We start from the raw sequence: 18,241 nt of genomic DNA, 5'->3' as shown, positions 1-18,241 counted from the left end.
GAAAAACATTTCGTAATGCCGCTAAACGAATTTCGTCTGGATATTGCCATGAAAGGAATTTTTCAACTCAATCCTGTGTACCAATCACTGCAAGGCTGCTCAGACCCCGCCTCTAACTCAGCCAATCCAAGCAGGCTTTTGATGCATGCAAATTATACAATATTCTGGACCCGAATCTACACTGTAAAAAGCCTGCCCAGATTGGCCAGAGTTAGAGAGGAAGTCTATTACAGTATAACCTTTGAACCTTTGCTTGTTGTGATTGGCTCACTGTGGTACATACAGTTGCAGCACAGGAACGTTCTGTCTTATACAGAGAATATAGGCCTAACCCTATGTTTTAACTGTAAAATTAGGGAGTCGTCTTATATGCCGGAAAATATGGTAGGTACAAATCTTTTAATATATGCATAGTTTTCAAATATTTTTCCCACTCTAACTTGTTTTTTATACTCTCACTCTCCAGAATGAAAGTTCAGTTTGTATACACTCTTGTTTGTATACACTCTTATTTTTCCAGGTCTTTTTTTCTTTCTTATTCATGATTTTGGTATGGTCTCTAAATTCCTGGTCATGTACATTTTCTTATATCTTTTCATCCAGAAGTGTAAATATTTCCAATTACCTTATATCTCAGTTTTTCCATTTGTTTGAACCTACATTTTCTTGTCTTTTTCTTCTTTTAATCATATAACATGTCTTCCATGTCATTAACTTACTACTGATACTAATGTATCTTAAAAGTTCAACCTCTCGACTCACAAACTACATTTTAATTTACTATATATGCTTTATTAGATATATCATTACTAATTTTTTGTTGTTGTCTATGGAGAAACAAAATAGTCACAGGTAATGAAGTCAGAGCACATAATGTTTAAGCTTTTTTACTGTGAGAAATGGTTGGAATATCACAAGTACTTTTATGATGTAATCTTACAGCATATTCCTGCCTATTAAGTGTGTCATTCCTCTACTATGGTAATAAAGCAAGGTTCCTCTGTCTTTATTTTCAAATCAATTATTCAGTGTGTTAAGAGATTAAGAGATCAAAAGCTTTTCTACTTAGTGCGTATGTGTGTAGAGATTTGAAAATAAGATAATTGATGGTAACAGAAGTAATCATAAGGTATATTGGTTCTTTGAAGTGTAAATATTTGTTCTGATTTGGGGTTCAATTGACATATATAAACAGATGTCCCAAGATGTCTGGAACTATAAAAGGATGGAAAACTCTCTAAATGGTTAAAAAAGAGAGAGAGAAATGTAAGAAAAGTTAAATGTCAAATACTGAAGATAGTAAAATACTTAAACAGAAAAGATATATTAATGACAATATACTCAAGTCAGTCCTAATAAAATCTATGGGATACTTGATACTAATAATACTAATATCAATAATCTTGATACTGATAATCCTGTATATTGATCATGTACTACATCCAGGGCTATGTTGTATCCATCTCTGAATTTTATCATGGATCCATTTTGGTGTATTCAGGAACACCAGGCACCTTGGCTGGCTTGTCACTTCCTCTTCTCATCGATTGCTTCTTTGGGATACTCTACCAGTGCCAATCATCAAGTTTTGGCCTCCAAACATGATGTAAAATTTTTGTTGATTGTCATTGCTAAGTCATCAATATTAGTAATTAACTATATTTGTTGCCTGTGACCTCTTTCTTTCCATGTTCCACACTGGAGCATCCATAAAGAAAGGTATTGAATATATCCCTCAGGTTCCCATCCCAGAACACTGGCGAGATGTGGGAAAATAATTCACACACACACACACACACACACACACACACACACACACTGACACAATGACACAATGACACAATGACAAGAGGTTTTGGAAGAGTTCCTCACCATACCATATATACTCCTGTTAGCTGACCAACAATCAAAGCCACTTCCTGGAACTCTGGGAAACAAAAGGGGAAGAGTTTATTTCTATCCAATCAAGCCTTTTATCTGAGGAAAAAATGTCACACCTTAAGTGAACATCCAGTTACCACACCTATTCAAGGCTCTACATTCAAAGATCCAATGAGAAACAATGCAGAAAGATTGAGGTAGAAACAGACAAATCCCGTAATCCCACAAAAAACCTGGTTCCTTCCTTGCTTTAATGTGTCTGTTAACATTCTGTCTTCACCACCTTTTGGGTCCTGAACTGCCACGTCCTTTTAGCCTTGTTCTTGCCTCTTTTCAAACTGATTATACTTCTGTTTTTATTTTTTTATTTTTTTTATATAATTATCTTTATTTAAACACCGTGATTACAAACATGACTATAGTTGTATGATTACAGTCATGTAAAGAACACCCCCCTTCACCAGTGCAACATTCCCACCACCAATTTCCCAGATCTCCCTCCTCCCCACCCCCCTACACCTGTACTCGAGACAGGCTTTCTACTTCCCTCATTCATTCACATTGTTAGGATAGTTTTCAGTGTAGTCATCTCTCCATACTTCTGTTTTTAATTCTAGACACATGTGAGAGTAGAGTCCTTTAGCCTTTTGCTCTTTTTTCTTGGAATTTTCTTCACTGTTTCTTTCTGTGGTAAATTCCCAAACATGCTTCAACTCCAATACACATATTTCCTTCCCACAAGGATATTTTTTGGTTTATCTTAGATTTTGGATCATTTTAGGAATGAATCTAGGAATGGCCCCTCTTAGTGCTGGGTCTCTTACTGGCTCTGTGCTTGGGAGTTGCTCCTGGAAGTGTACCCGGGTCCTACCCAGGTCAGCAATAGGTAAGGTGCTAGAGTGACTTTACTCTAGAAAACTCCCCTCTGGACTGATCATGAGGTATTTTCAATTAATTAGGTAATAGAGCCACACCTGGCCATGCTCAGGAGTTACTCCCTACTCTGTGCTCAGGAGTCACATCTTTCAGGCTCAGGGGACCATATGGGATCCCAGAGATGAAACCCAGGCCAACCACATGCCTGACAAACCTCCTACTTGCTGTGCGCTCTCTCTCTCTGCCCCTCCCCTTATAGGGTATTTAAAAAATTATTATATTATTTTTATTATAATTACTTTATATAAGCACTGTGGGTACAAAATTGTCCATGATTGAATTTCAGTAATAGAATGTAACATCACCCTTCACCAGTGCACATTTCCTGCCACCAACCTCAGAATTTCGCCACCCCCAAATCCCAGCCTGCCTCAGGGGCAAACATATTCTCTCTTTCTTCTCTCTCTTCTCTCTCTCTCTCTCTCTCTCTCTCTCTCTCTCTCTCTCTCTCTCTCCCTCTCTCTCTCTCCCTCCTTTTGACACTGGTTTGCACTATTGTTAATGAAGGGGTACCATGCATATCACTCTATCCCCTATTAGCACCTAGTTCTTGTCCAGAGTGATCAGTTCCAACTCTCATTGTACTAGTGGTCCTTTCTCTACACTAACTGCACTCATCACTCTTTGTGGCAAGCTTCCTATCATGGATTGGTCCTCTTGGGCCTCATCTCTGTTGTCTCTGGGTATTGTTTTTTATTTTTTAATTTTATCTTATTGTTACTTTATATTTTTAGTTTTATTTTTATTATATAGCACAAATGAATGATATCAATGTCTATTCTTTTCCTCTAACTCATTTAATAATACTGTCCATATCTATCTATGTAAGCAAATTTCATGACTCCATTTTTTAGAACAGCTGCATAGTATTCCATTGCGTAGATGTAGCACAGCTTCTTTTCTTTTTTAGAGTAGTTTTAGGTTTATTGCATAATTAGGCAAAAGGTAGAGATATTTTGGGGGCTAGAGCAATAGCGCAGCGGTAGGGTGTTTGCCTTGCACACGCTGACCCAGGATAGATCTCAGTTTGATCCCTGGCATTTCATATGGTCCCCCAACCAGGAGCAATTTCTGAGTGCAGAGCCAGGAGTAACCCCTGAGCATCACCGGGTGTGGCCCCTCCAAAAAAAATTAAAAAAGAAGAAAGAAAGGTAGAGATATTTTTAATATTAATCCCATCTTATATATATTTTTTAGAATTCTAAAAATTACTTTATTTAAACACCATGCTTTACAAGGTTGTTCATAATACAGTTGTTTGTTTCCCCACAGTTACAAAATTGTTTATGATTGAATTTTCAGTCAGATAACGAACACCACCCTTCACCAGTGCACATTTCCCTCCACCGGTGTCCTCAGTTCCCCTCCCCACCCTGCCTGCCTCTCTGGCAGACATTTTTCTTTTCTCAGTACAGAGATTTCTCGCATTTTTACTATCTATCTGTCTTATCTTTCCCTACTATCAGTATTTCACACCAGAGATATACATTTGTTATAAGTGTTGCAGTACAGTTCCTTGACTGGAAGAAATGCACAGCCACGGAGTTAAATGGAGTACCCACAAACAACAGGTAGCTAGGTATGGGTTTACATACCCTCCAGGAGTTTAATCCAATCTCTGGCTACTGCTTATGGCTATCTTCTTTCTGGTCTCACCTATACATGTGTTATAATCAGTGATGCTGTGATGACACAGCATTGTCACCCATAGTTTATATCAATCCTATAGTTGATATAGACCATCATTTCTATCAAGGTTCACGCTTGATATTGCACTACCTGGTACCACAAATTTCTTTAGCCACTCATCTGCTCTTGGGCACTTGGGTTGTTTCTAGATTCTGGCTATTGTAAATAATGGTGCAGCAAACATAGGAATGCAGAGCTCTTTTCTCACAAGGTATTTTTAACCTGTGTTCTTGTCTTAATCCCATCCAAAGCAGGTTTTTCTTTAGGTGGATGCTATATTCTCATTTAATGCACTGATAAATATAATGTAAATATTTATTACATAATCATGTAAATATTTACGTCATTCCCATTCTTAGCTACTGTAAACTTTACTCAAAAGTTGTGATTTGATACTCTCCTGATTTTCTCTCCATCCACCTGCAAAGTGATTTTGACCTTTTTTGAAAGGGAGATGTCTCTTGGGCCACTCTTTGTGCTACTCAGGGGTTATATCTGGCTCTGTACTCAGGGATCACTCCTGGCAGTGCTTGAGTGTCCATATAAGGTATAGGGGGCCAGATTAGGTGTAGGGGACTGAAACCATTCCAACCTTTGTGCAAGCCCTACCCCCTGTACTAAAGCTCCAGCCCTGGTTATTACCTTTTTAAAATTTTTATTATTTTTTAAAATAGCACTAGCCTTTTTTCTAGTGAAAGTTTCTGTATTGTGTTCATGCACATACCCCTCTCATCTTATAACAGCAAGGACATGGGATCATTGGGCTCCCCACCTCTCTCCTGGCATTTGGAGGACCCTTTTGGGCTCCAAGTTGTCCTATCTGAGAATCATTGACCTTGTTTGAGTCCTTGGAAATCATTTTTTACTTTGCTGTTGGAGATGCTTTTCAGTATCACACATCAAATGTTTTCTTACCCAATCTAATAATCTAACAATAGATTGTTAATGAGTCCCCAGAGACTCACCTACAGTGAGAGTATCGGAAGCTGATGCTGTGTCTCTGTCACCTTGGTGTCACCTGCCATGGGCTTGGTTGTGGCCTGGCTGCTCCATGATTGCTTGCGATCATTTAAGGATCATGCATGTTCCCCAGTCTCCATCTCTTTGTGAGGGCTCTTATACATATGGCTGCCTCTGCCTTTCTCTTGCCCATCTTCCAGATCTAACCAAAATGTAACTAATATTCCAAAGCTATTCCCTAGGCCTGGCTGCCTTTTACTAGTTTTCTTTTCTGGGATTCTAAGCAATTGTTATTATCAAAAATCATATTTAGTGTATCTCTCTCAATTCACTTGTTTTTAACCACCTGAAAGTGTCACCTGTGCTTAGTTGGAAGTGGGGGGGGGGAGCAGAGAGAAACAGACAGAAAGGAGAGAGGGGCAAAGAAAGAGTGCAGAGACAGAGAAAGAACACACATCTGTAAAAAAGCTTTGTTATCCAGGAGAACAGTTTAGAGATTGTGCTTAGAATTTGGGTTTTTAAATCAGCCAGAGGTTATAATATTAAGTTCATGCTTTAGTTCAGTTGTTTGTCAAGATAGATTTGCCTTTGTTTCTTAACACACTGTAGGTTGAACAATATATCTTTGTTTTATTGTGTCTTCTGAAACCAAAATTAGTGTTGAGTCAGCTCATAGTCTGCAAATCAAACAGAAATCTTTGAAAAAGTGTGTGCAATGAATTAAAAGTGTTAGGTGTGATTTTATCATGGACCACTTTCAGGTTCTGATTAAAAAATAATAAAACTTTATATTTTCACACCAACACACTTTTAAGAAAGAATTGAGTTTTGAATGTGCATTATGTCCTTTAAGTATTTTTTAGTATGTTTCTTTGGCACTTTCATGTTTAATTATATTTATATTTTATATAAGAGAACTTTAAAAAAAAAACAGATCTTCACCAAAATGCTATTAGGAAGAGTATTTTATTTCTGAAACTTTTTCATAATCTTAAAAGTGAGGATCAAAACCGATGTTTCCTAATTATTTTCTGTTCTTATTCTGGCATATTGAAGACATTTTATTATTTTAAACTCTATTTTAAAATGTTTCTAATTGTTTTGTGGCGTTGAATAATAAATTAACTTGTTTCTTATAAATGATCTCTCTTAAGAAGAGAAAGCTTTAAAAAAAAATCCTCCATGTTTCTTAGAGGAAGACTTTTCTCCTGGACATATGTACCATTATATTTTTGATATTCGTGAGGAAGGAAAAGTGGCCACTGTGTCTTTAATGGAAAGTAAAAGGTTATCTTGCTCTGGCCTTTGTGTGTATGTGCTGATGTGGATGTAGGCAGCCAGACAGGCAGTGTGTGCAGAGAGACTAGGGCACCGACCATGGATCGATAGAAGTGGTGTGAAGTGAATTAATGCGAGGCAGGCCGTCTGTCTGTCATAAGGATTGCGGGGAATGGGGGGCAGTGTGGTCAGTCACTGCAGAGCTCCTGCTTCCAATAAATCCAAGCCTTTTGCCTGAGCTCAGCTCTCCACGCACACGGCCGCCCTTCCTTATGGAGAAATTTTACTTTATTTCAGAGTAAAGATTTATCCCAAGTTACTGCCTCTAGTGTACTTTAATTGGATCGCGGGAAAACCACAGTTGGGAGGGAGACCCTGATGAAATAAAAATTCCTGCCATCCTTTGAGGTCCGTTTTTTGATCCACTGTAAATCTATACTTATGTGGGAATGAGATTTTTTTGTTTGTCTTTATAAATATTTTGATATATATGGTTCTTTCTGAGTCCTAACAATATTGCTTATCACTTCCACTTGATCACCAATAAGATAATAAAATTATAATGAACTCGAATGGGTTTATATTTCATTATTGGTTTCACGGTATTTTAAATGTTACGCTATTAAAATTTAGTATTTAATCTTTGATTATTAATCATATGACACACAAAGGCAGAAGTTCATGTTATTTATTATTCCTTGGATAGTATTAACCTGTAGGGGGAAAATGTTTATAAACGTGATTTAAAAGCTTTTGAAAGACAAATTGTATAAGAATGTGCCTCATTTTATGGGTGGGGAAAGACAAATAGGGCTTTATTCCATTGATTGTGAAAACTGCATTTTTGTATTTGCATTGGAATGTTTTTCTAAAGTGATTTGAAAAATCGCATACATTTTGTTAGATAAATATCTAGCAATGCAAAGTGCTGTGTTTACATCTGAAGGCCTGAGGCTCTTCTGATAATCTCTCCTGCCCTCCATCACCTATGAATCTTGTAAGCCACAGCCTCAGCCCACCCCTGTGGCCCTTCACTGTCTTTTCCACATTTGCTGAAATCTCAGTTTCTGCTCATTTCCCTCCCCATCCACTAAATAGACAGGCATAAATTGTTTTCCCTAATGTACATATACTTTTTTTTTTTTTTTGGTAATTTTGTGAAATCTAGATTCAAGTTTTAAGTATCTGCTGTCTTTCCATTATTTTTTTTGCATCACTTTTGTGTTTTATTTCTTTGCTCATATAATATTTTTGATTTTTTTACTGTTTATCTTTTCACTAGGCACACTTCCTAGTTTCTGGTTTTGGAGGTGCCAGGGATCCACCCCAGGTCCTCACACATGCAGCATCAGTGTGTATAGCTAAGCCATATCCCCAACCCTGCTTGAACTATTATTTTTGAACATAATTTCTAGTAGATTTAAATAATGTAATTTGTATTCTTGGATTAAGTCATTTTATTCAAGTTGTGTTTTGGGTTACCTGGCATTGCTTAAGACTTACTTCTGGTTCTGTGCTCAGAGGTAATTCTTGGAAAACTAGGGATCATAATGGGTGCCAGGGACTGAAACTGTTTGTTGTATCACTCAGGCCTTTCAAGATATGTTTTTTTTTTGGGGGGGGCACACCCAGTTTACTCAGGGCAGGAGTTACTATGGCTCTATGCTCAGGAATCACTCTTGGTAAACTTGGAGGGACCATATGGATGGTGGGGATCAAACCCAGGTCAGCCGCATTCATGGCAAACAACCCCTATACTGCTTGCTTTCTCAAGTTGTATTTTATTTTTTTTTTGAAGCTCTCTGAGATGTCACAGTCACCAGATTTTTTTTTTTTTGGAAATAACCCAGAAGTAAATAAGCCATCTTGGATTTTTATAGTATATTTACCAGTAATCTCACTCCATCAAGAACAGAAGAAAATAGCAGAGCACATACATCATATAATTAATTGACAGCATTTATAATACTGATTTTCAGATATATAAGGAATAGAGATTTATATGTAAATAGTTTCCTATAAGAAAGTATGAAGAAACATAAGAGCACTTTATATTTCTACTTAGAAATATTTCTTCACTTTATGAATAGTAGAAAGTGATCATTAAAATTTTTTTTTTTATGCTAAACGGATTTTTTTTAGATCTTTAGTTATCACTACATCAACTGGCAATTTTCTTTTCTTCCTCCTTCCTTCCTTTCTTCCTTTCCTTCCTTCCTTCCTTCCTTTCGTTCCTTTCCTTCCTTCTCCTTCATTTCCTCTCCGTCCTTCCTTCCTTCCTTCCTTCCTTCCTTCCTTCCTTCCTTCCTTCCTTCCTTCCTTCCTCCCTCCCTCCCTCCCTCCCTCCTCCCTCTCCCTCCCTCCCTCCTCCCTCCCTCCCTCCCTCCCTCCCTCCCTCCCTCCCTCCCTCCCTCCCTCCCCTCCCTCCCTCCCTCCCTCCTCCCTCCCTTCCTTCCTTCCTTTCTTTCTTTCTTTATTTTGTTTTTGGTCACACCCAGCAGTGCTCAGGGTTTATTTCTGGCTCTATGCTCATAAATCGCTCCTGGCAGGCTCAGGGGACCATATGGGATGCCAGGATTCGAACCAATGACCTTTCACATGAAAGGCAAACTCCTTACCTCCATGCTATCTTTCTGGCCCCTAAAAGGATTTTTTTTTGGGGGGGCCACACCCAGCTGTGCTCAAGGGTTGCTCCTGGCTATCTGCTCAGAAATAGCTCCTGGCAGGCACAGGGGGCCATATGGAATGCCAGGGATAGAACTTGCATTGGCTGCATTCAAAGCAAGTGCCCTTCCTGCTATACTATTTTTCTACCTCCTGAAAATAAACTTATTAATAAAGTAAAATAAAATCTAGGCTGAAACGATAGCACAGTGGATAGGGCATTTACCTTGCACATGGCCAACTTGGGTTTGATCCCTGACATCCCATTTGGTCCCTCGAGTACTACTGGAATGTTCCCTGGGTACAGAGCCAGGAGTAATCCTTGACCACTTCTGGGTATGCCCCCACCCCTAAAATAAAATCCATATATTTTCTTTGGTTAAAAATAATGCCTTGTTAATAAAAATAAAGATAGGACATTTTTTTTTCTTACAAAGAAGATATATTTGATGAAATTTCTTTTCTTACATATAAGTGCACTCTATGTCTCTTTATTTTTCAGCTTTGTGGCTGAGAAGGAAGAAGAAGTGATAGAGATACCCCAGTTAACTTGGGATGTCAGGAAGTAGCTTTTTTAAAAAAAAAATAAAATAAAAGCAGTTTAGGGGCTGGAGCGATAGCACAGCAAGGAGGGCATGTGCTTTGCACATGATTAATCTGGGTTTGATACCCAACATTCTATATGGTCCCCTGGGCCTTCCAGGAGTAGTTTCTGAGCATAGAACTATGAGTAACCCCTGAGGAGTACAGCAGGGTATGGCCCCAAACAAACAAAATTTAAATTAAATGCAGTTTAGTGCTACTGGAGTGATAGTACAATGGATGTCACTTGACTTGCACTTGGCTGACCAGGGCTTGATCCTTGGCACCCCATATGGTTCCTTAGTCCCCGCCAGGAGTGATTCCTGAGTACAACAGAGCCAGAAGTAAGTTCTGAGCACTACCAGGTATGACAATAAACAATACCTAAAAAAGTAGCTTAAGTTTATTATATAATTCACATGCCATTAAATATACCCCTCAGGAGAACGGGGGTCAGTTTGGGCTTCGGTTATACTGGGAATACTGGAAAGTGATACAATTCTGTATCCAAAGCACAGATTCAACCACACTGAAAATGCAAGATCTAAACTGCAAATACCCAACTTTGTAAAGTGCCTTTCCAGGAGTGAGCTCTGGGGTGTGGGATGTATGGAATGATGGAGTATTGGAAAAATGTGGGGGAAGTTGACACAGCTGTTGGGATTGGTATTAAAATAGTACATGCCTAAACTTCAACTATCAATAACAGTAAATCATAGTTCTTCGATTAACTGAAAATTATATTTTAAAAACATTCCCATTTAAGTGTTTAATTAATTTTTAGCATGTTCAGAGATTTGTAATATCACAATCAATTTTAGAAATTTTTATCATCCCAAAAGAAACTTTGGGCCTATTGGCTTCATTCTTCCTTATCCTTGGGCCTCTTAGCCTAAAACAGCCACAATGAACTCTTTCCTAATTTCTCTGGTCTAGACTATCAATGGATGCAAATTTTATAGCATTGGCTCCCTTATCAGCAGAATAATGTCAATAATTATACATTTTGTGATGTTTTCATTTATTAATAAATATTTCATGTTCTTGTATTATTGAATAATTTTCCACCATATTAATAATCCACAATTCATCCAACAGCATCTTTTTTCCTTATTTGTCAGTTCTTGAAGATTTGGATTGCTCAGACTCTGAGTCTCATGAATGACACAATTGTGATAATTTTTGTCGGGTGTGATCATTTTTGACTCTGGACATTGACGTTCTCTTCTGGGAGTGGAATTGCTAGGCTGTCTTAGGGGGTCTCTATGTCTGTCCTTTTAGGGAGCTGCCACTTCCCTCAAAGCTTTATTGTTGCATTTTTATATGCTGCTTAGAGATCAGTTTCTGGTTGGATATGTAATTTGTGAACTGTTTCTGTCCATCTTGTAGTTTTTCTTTTCTTTTCTTTTCTTTTTTTTTTTTTTTTACAAAATAATATCTTTAAGCACTATGATTACAAATATGATTGTAGTTGGGGTCCAGTCATAAACAGAACAACCCTTCATCAGTGCAACATTCCCACCCATCTCTCTCCTCCCCCATCCTTGCCTGTATTTGAAACAGGCATTCTACTTCTTTCACTCATTAACATTGTCATGATAGTTGTCATTGTAGTATTTTTCTAACTGCACTTACCACCCTTTGTGGTGAGCTTCTTCTTTTTGACCCTCATCTCTATTGTCTCTGGGCATTACCACAATAATGTCTTTTATGTTTCTTAAAAACCCATAGATGAGTGAGACTATTCTATTTCTCTCACTCTGACTTTTTCTTACTCCGCATAATAGTTTCCATGTACATTCATGTTTAGGAAGTTTTTCACATTCTTAACGGGATTTTTTTTTGTTTGTTTTGGGGCCACATCCAGCAGCGCTCAGGGGTTACTTCTGGCTCTGTTCCCAGACATTACTGCTGGCAGGCTAAGGGGACCATATGGGATGCTGAGAATTGAATCTGGGTTGGCTGCTTGCAAGGCAAATGCCTACCTGCTGTGCTATCATTACAGCCCCCTAACAGGATCTTTCAGCAGAGAAAAATGTATTTAATTTTCATAAAGTACACTTCAACTTTTTCCTTAAATAGGTGTGTTTTCAGTGTTAAATGTAGCCTTGGATCCTAAAGACACCTCCCCGCCTTATTTTTTGCTAAACCCTTAATTGCTTAGGGGTTACTTCTGGCTCTATGCTCAGGAATCATTCCTGGCAGGCTCAAGGTACCATATGAGGTGCCAGGAATTGAAGCAGGTGGTTTTATGCAGGGCAAATGCCCTACCCTCAATGCTCCAGCCCTAGATCCCAGATTCTTAATTATTCTTTTTACCCTACATATTCAGTTGTGTCTTCTGCATTTATGTCCATGAACTATTTTAAGGGAGAGATTTGGGTTTTGAGGTCATATCCAGTGGTGCTTACTATTGACTTACTACTGACTCTGTGCTTAGTGATCATTCTTGAAAGTGCTCAAGAGACCATAGCAGTGATCTAATGGATTAGCCACCTGGAAGGCAAGTGCTTTACTCTTTGTTCTATGTCTCTGGTCCTGCCTGTGATTATTTTTTCCCCTATCATTTACTATTTTTATTGAAGTACCATGATTTATAATACTGTTAATTATGTTCATTACATACAATCAGACCAACACGACCTCCCCTACCAGAGTGCTACTTTCTTCAACCAGCATCCCAGGACACAATCCCCACCTCCCGAGCCAGAGTAAGCTCAGTTTTGAAGACAAAATCTCTAACTCTGAAGCATTTGACCATTTGCTATTCCCTACTATGTTTCTTTATTTTTTTGTTGAACCTACATCTTTAATATTTTAAAATTTTAGGTGTCATTGATCAATGGTGCTAATTGAGCTAGTGTTTCTATTTAGGCTCACTGAGCTTGGTAGATTTTTATGTGACTTTCCCAGCAGATTGCCTGTGATATTACAGGGCTGATACTACTTAGAAATTTTGAGGTGTTGCATGGCTGCTTGTGGCTGAATAATCCAGAATCTACAGATCTGAAAAAATGTGTCTCAGTGGTTAAGTTGTGGAGCTGGGCCATTTTTTTTGGAGGGTATATGGTGTAGTGCTGGGCTGCTGTAATTCATGCAGAAAGAGGAATCTGCCCACCCACCCACCCACAGAGGGATCAACACAGACCAGACTACCTGGGAGGTGTTGGCAACTATTACTTACTTTTGGAGATTGGTAGAGAAGCTGGGTCCTTTTTCTATTTTCATTTTTATTCAATTTTATTTATTTATTTTTTACCCCACTCCCCTCAATTTTTTTTTTTTTTTTGTGATTTTTGGGTCACACCTGGCAGTGCTCAGGGGTTATTCCTGGCCCCATGCTCAGAAATTGCTCCTGGCAGGCACAGGGGACCATATGGGACGCCGGGATTCGAACCGATGACCTTCTGCATGAAAGGCAAACGCCTTACCTCCATGCTATCTCTCCGGCCCCTCAATTTTATTTTTAATAATTAACTGATACTAAATCTTGTCAGTTGTTTGCTATGATTATGTAATTATTGTTCTTCAGATTCTTTTTTTTTTTTTTTGTGGGGGGGCACACCTAGTAGTTCTCAGGGGTTACTCCTGGCTCTGCACTCAACTAACAGTCTTGGTAGGCTTGGGGACCATAAAGAATGATGGGGAACAAACTTGGTTTGGTTGTGTGCAAGGCAAACTCCCTCCATGTTGTGTCATTACTCTGGCCCTAAACTTTGAGTTCTGATGATAGATAGATTTTTGCATGTAGAACCAGAGTTGCTTTCCTAGAATAAACCTTGCATGGTCAATTACATAATTTTAATATATATTGCTACATTTTATTTGTATATGTTTATTTATGCAGGAGTTTTGAGACATTCGTGAGAAAAACTAATCTGTTTTCTCTTTTTCTGTGTAGAGATTTTATTACCCTTTGTTTGTCTTAGGAAGCATGGTGGCTTTCAGAGTCAGTTTTAGCACAGCATCAACTTCTTTCATCCTTGGTTCCAGTGAGATGTACAAGTCTGCTTCTTGTTGAGTGTCCTCAGTCGAAGCTGCCTAGCGTAGTGTGAGAACTACATAGAGGATTCAACAGGGTTTAGGATAATGCACATGATTCTGTGACTTCTCCTGGCTGTTGTCCTGTTCTATTATATTTCTGCACTAGCCCAAGGAACCTTGCCAAGACTTGGTGCTAAAAGGAATTTGAAACTAGAAGATCAATGTGTCAATATCTTTTCCTGAATTTTTGTAGCTGTGTTATTAATATTAAACAGTTACTGAGGATATCTGATTCAATGAAATAAATGTAACTTAATTTGTATATTTTTTGTTCTGTAAATGTTCTTTATTGATGATGATGGTGGTGCTGGTGGTGATGGTGATGGTGATGATGATTGGATTGGAGCCACACCAGATTGCTCAGAGTTTATCCCTGGCTCTTTGCTCAGGGAGGCTCAGGGGACCATATGTGGTGCTAACGATCAAACTGGGTCTTCCACAAGCAAGACAAGTGCCTTCTTTGCTATTTTATCTTTGCAACCCCATAGTTTGTACATATATATATATATATATATATATATATATATATAATTTTTTTCTTTTTGGTTTGCTTTTGGATCACATTTGGTAATGTTCAGGGGTTACTATTGGGTCTGCACTCAGTAGTCACTCCTGGCAGGGCTTAGGGAGATATGGGGTGCAAGGCATCCAATTTAGGTCTGTAGGGCACAATGCAAATGCTATCTCTCAGGTCCTCATAGGTTGTATTTTAAAGAACACACTATAATCACATCTAATAAGTAAGTTAAAAAGACCTAAGAGTTTAGGTTTGCCTTTTTATTTATTTATTTATTTTTAAATCTTTAACTCTGGGCTTCTGGTTTGTTTTTTTTTCTAGCTGGAGTCACAGCAGAAGCAATGCAGACCATCAGCACTGCCCCAGAATCGTCAGGCCCAGAAGCCAGAGTCCAGGAGGAAGAGCACGACCTGGTGGATGATGACATTACGGCTGGTAAGCAGGGGCGACTTTGGTGTCTTTCAGAGAGCTGGGTTTGACAGTGGGAAACTCACATTGATGGAGTATTTAGTTTTTGAGACTCTTCCATGTCCTTTTTGATCTTGAAGTGGGATGATGTGGAACTCTTTTTGATTCAGAACTGCTCATTGTTGCTTGAACAATGAACCTGCTAACTGTGCATTTGACTTTGTGGAGACCTTCTGAGTCACAGGCGAGGGTCATTGCCAAGGTCTTGGAACATGGACAGCAACACTTTTTTTTAAAATAATCATGAAAGATTTCTCAATTATAAGGTAAAGTTATTATAAGTATATATATATATATAAGGCATATATAGTTATTATAAACTATAAGGTATAGTTATTATAAGGGACTATTCTCTTTGTACCTGATATAAATGAATGCTGTATTTTCATTTATTTTATTTTATTTTTTGATTATGTGGCCACGTCTGGCATTTACTAAGACTTACTCAGGAGTCACTCCAGGTGGGGTTTGAGGGACTCATTGGGTGCCAGGATTGAAACCAGGTCAACTTCATGCAAGGCTATGCCTTACTTGCCTATCTCTTCTGTCCTAAATGCTACATTTTTAAGTTATTTGGCTTGTTCAGTTGTTGAAGATTCTGATCTTTATTATTTATCACATAACCAAACAGGGTAAGCCTTTCTTTTTGAAATCTTAAAATAGTTTCAATTCTTGGATCTCTGAAACAATTTAGTTCACCTTTAATACACAGAGAATAAAAACAGCCCAGTACACTTATTTAGAATGATAATTATGAAAATGATACAAAATGCAAGATCCACAGTTTTGGTAACTGAATATTGCCAATTGTTTTGCAGTACTTAATTATATCCAGTGTCTTGCCTTTCTTGGGCTTTTAGTTATTTAGCTAATGAATGAATATATTAGGGATTTTGGGGCTTTTGTTGAGAATTTTCTTAGCTTGCATTTAAAACTTTTGGTTCTTTGCTTTTTCTGTTAACCCATGGCATTTTATTTTTTAAGTGACTGAATTAATCTATTTAATTTTATATTTTAATTGAGATTCTGAAACTTAACAATACTATTAGTAGTGCCTTCTCTTGCACATAATTCCAACACTATACCCACACTAGGATATCTATTTGTAACATTATTTTAATAAATGCTATAATACCAACCTTAAAAAGTGATTAAATTTGATTTGGAATTAAAAAGTTAAAAAGTCAAATTAAAGCCATATATAATGTTATATATATAACTATGAGTATTTACCCATATAATCATCGACATATGATATATATCATATAAAATAATATATAAAATCATATATGATTATATAACCATATAAGTATGGGTCATATGAATATATGATTACTGGGAAGATTCAACTATAGCAGTTAATACTAATAGATAATGTGAAAAGAAGAAAGCCCAGAAAATAGCAGAAAAATTTTAGCACAAACTGAAAAAAAAAAGGGGAAAATGATAGGTGGTGGTGGTGGTCATGATTGTTGTTTCTGTTTTCTTTTAAAGCCTTCTGTTGACAGATTCTTAACTGTTGCCACCTGAATTCCTTGAAAATGTTTTCACTGAGAAGTTGAGGGAGTCTAAAAATCTCCCTTGAAAGTGTACAGTACTACATAAAAAAAAAACCCACTACATTTAAAGCCACTATTTGGTGATGTAGTAGCCACACATAAACATATAAATAGTGGCCTAAGTGGGGGAGCACTTGGTTAAAGAAAAGAGAAGGTGGAAGTTGCTGTTACTTATTGCTTTTAAATTCTTCTTTGGTGTATTGGTTTAAAACAATCATTCAGTCAAAATAGAAATATCAATTTATGTCAGAAACTTCTAGCTTTTCTGAAAGGCAATTGCTCTTTACGATTAAGAATTTGGTTTAGTACTTATTGAAGGACATTCTTTCATTTGCAGATTTTTTTATTTCAAAAATTCCATTTTCATTGCCGTTTTATTGCCGGTATAGATTGGCCTTATTATGTTTCAATCTCCATTAAATTTAAAGGCCTTCAAGACCATAAAATAGTGGTTTACAATTAGTGATTACCAGAAGGGAAGGGGGCAGGTGGGGAAGCAGAGGATCAGGAAGGGGAAAGAAATTGGGGGGATGGACCATGGATTATATATTTGATATTCAGCTCTTTACCTCTGAAAGCTGTCTAATGATGTATTGCAATGTTTCCTCAATAGAAAAAGAAAAAGAAAGAAAAATGGTGATTTAACTTAAGGGAAAGAATGTGTACAGGGGAACGGGGGTTCACCTTTAGTAGTAGAAAAATGCAATTGGCTTCCTAGAGTCAGAGCTGAATTTTAAAATGCTCCAGTCGGCATTAAATCAGTACATTGAATTTTTTTTTTTTTTTGCCAGTACCAAAGACACAAGACCTCAGTCAGTCTAGCGCGTGTCTATTTTGGTTATTATTCAAATTTTTTTTAAAAAAAGTGACAAATTTCAATTCAAAATGCATGCACCTCTTGTCGGGAGGAGGCAGTTGATGCTACAGAAACTTTATTTTCATCTGTGAGCAGTTCAGCGAAACACGTGTTACACCAGGCTTTTTATCCGTTGTTTCATTCATTTGCTGCCATGGGTACTGAAGGCATGAATGTTCAATATCCAGAGCATTTCAATAAGAAAGGCTTCCTTAACATGTTGTCACAGCAGCTCGGCGGCTGCTGCTGCTGCTGCGTGAATTGTCTGGTTTACCTTCAGATTGTGTGACTTGATTAAGATGTGGTATAGATTTTTGTGAGGGTTTAGAAGAAAATCATATTTCTTCTTATTGACTAGAATCCTATATAAATTGAATTATGAAAAATATGGTAGATGCGTTGAGAGAAACCCGTTTCAAGCACAATAATCTGATTTGGGTACAGAATATCAGTACAACAGAAGGAGTCACTGGCCAGTCTAGCCAACCACTTAGAAAAATGTTTTATTTTTCCTCTAGTTGTTTACAGTAAATTACCTCAATAAAATATCATGGAATAAATAGAAATTATATTATGACAGTTATATTTACTGGTATTTTGATTGAGTATTTATTTGGAATCTTTAGGTAGGCTAATATGCACAGGTGAATTAATTTTATTTTTATAATCAGTTAATACTTGGGCCTGAGAGATAGCATGGAGATAGAGCATTTGCTTTGCATGCAGAAGGATGGTGGTTTGAATCCCAGCATCCCATAAGCCTCCCCGAGCCCTTCGATTTCTGAGCATAGAGCCAGGAGTAACCCC

At 37.6% G+C, this 18,241-nt stretch overlaps 1 protein-coding gene across 3 annotated transcripts in view; it reads left to right on the top strand.

The window, feature by feature from the left end:
* Positions 1-18,241, top strand: part of WDR7 (WD repeat domain 7) — a 383,220-nt gene that overhangs the window by 147,461 nt on the left and 217,518 nt on the right. For all 3 annotated transcript variants that reach the window (XM_049782166.1, XM_049782164.1, XM_049782165.1), the window contains one exon: positions 14,873-14,986. In XM_049782166.1, coding sequence (XP_049638123.1) covers positions 14,873-14,986 — 114 coding nt within the window. The remainder of the gene's footprint in view (positions 1-14,872; positions 14,987-18,241) is intronic.

This window comes from Suncus etruscus, chromosome 10, assembly GCF_024139225.1.
Source record: "Suncus etruscus isolate mSunEtr1 chromosome 10, mSunEtr1.pri.cur, whole genome shotgun sequence".
In the NCBI taxonomy this organism is placed as follows: domain Eukaryota; kingdom Metazoa; phylum Chordata; class Mammalia; order Eulipotyphla; family Soricidae; genus Suncus; species Suncus etruscus.
Note: the sequence above shows the minus strand (reverse complement) of the source record. Positions and strands in the feature narration are given on the sequence as shown.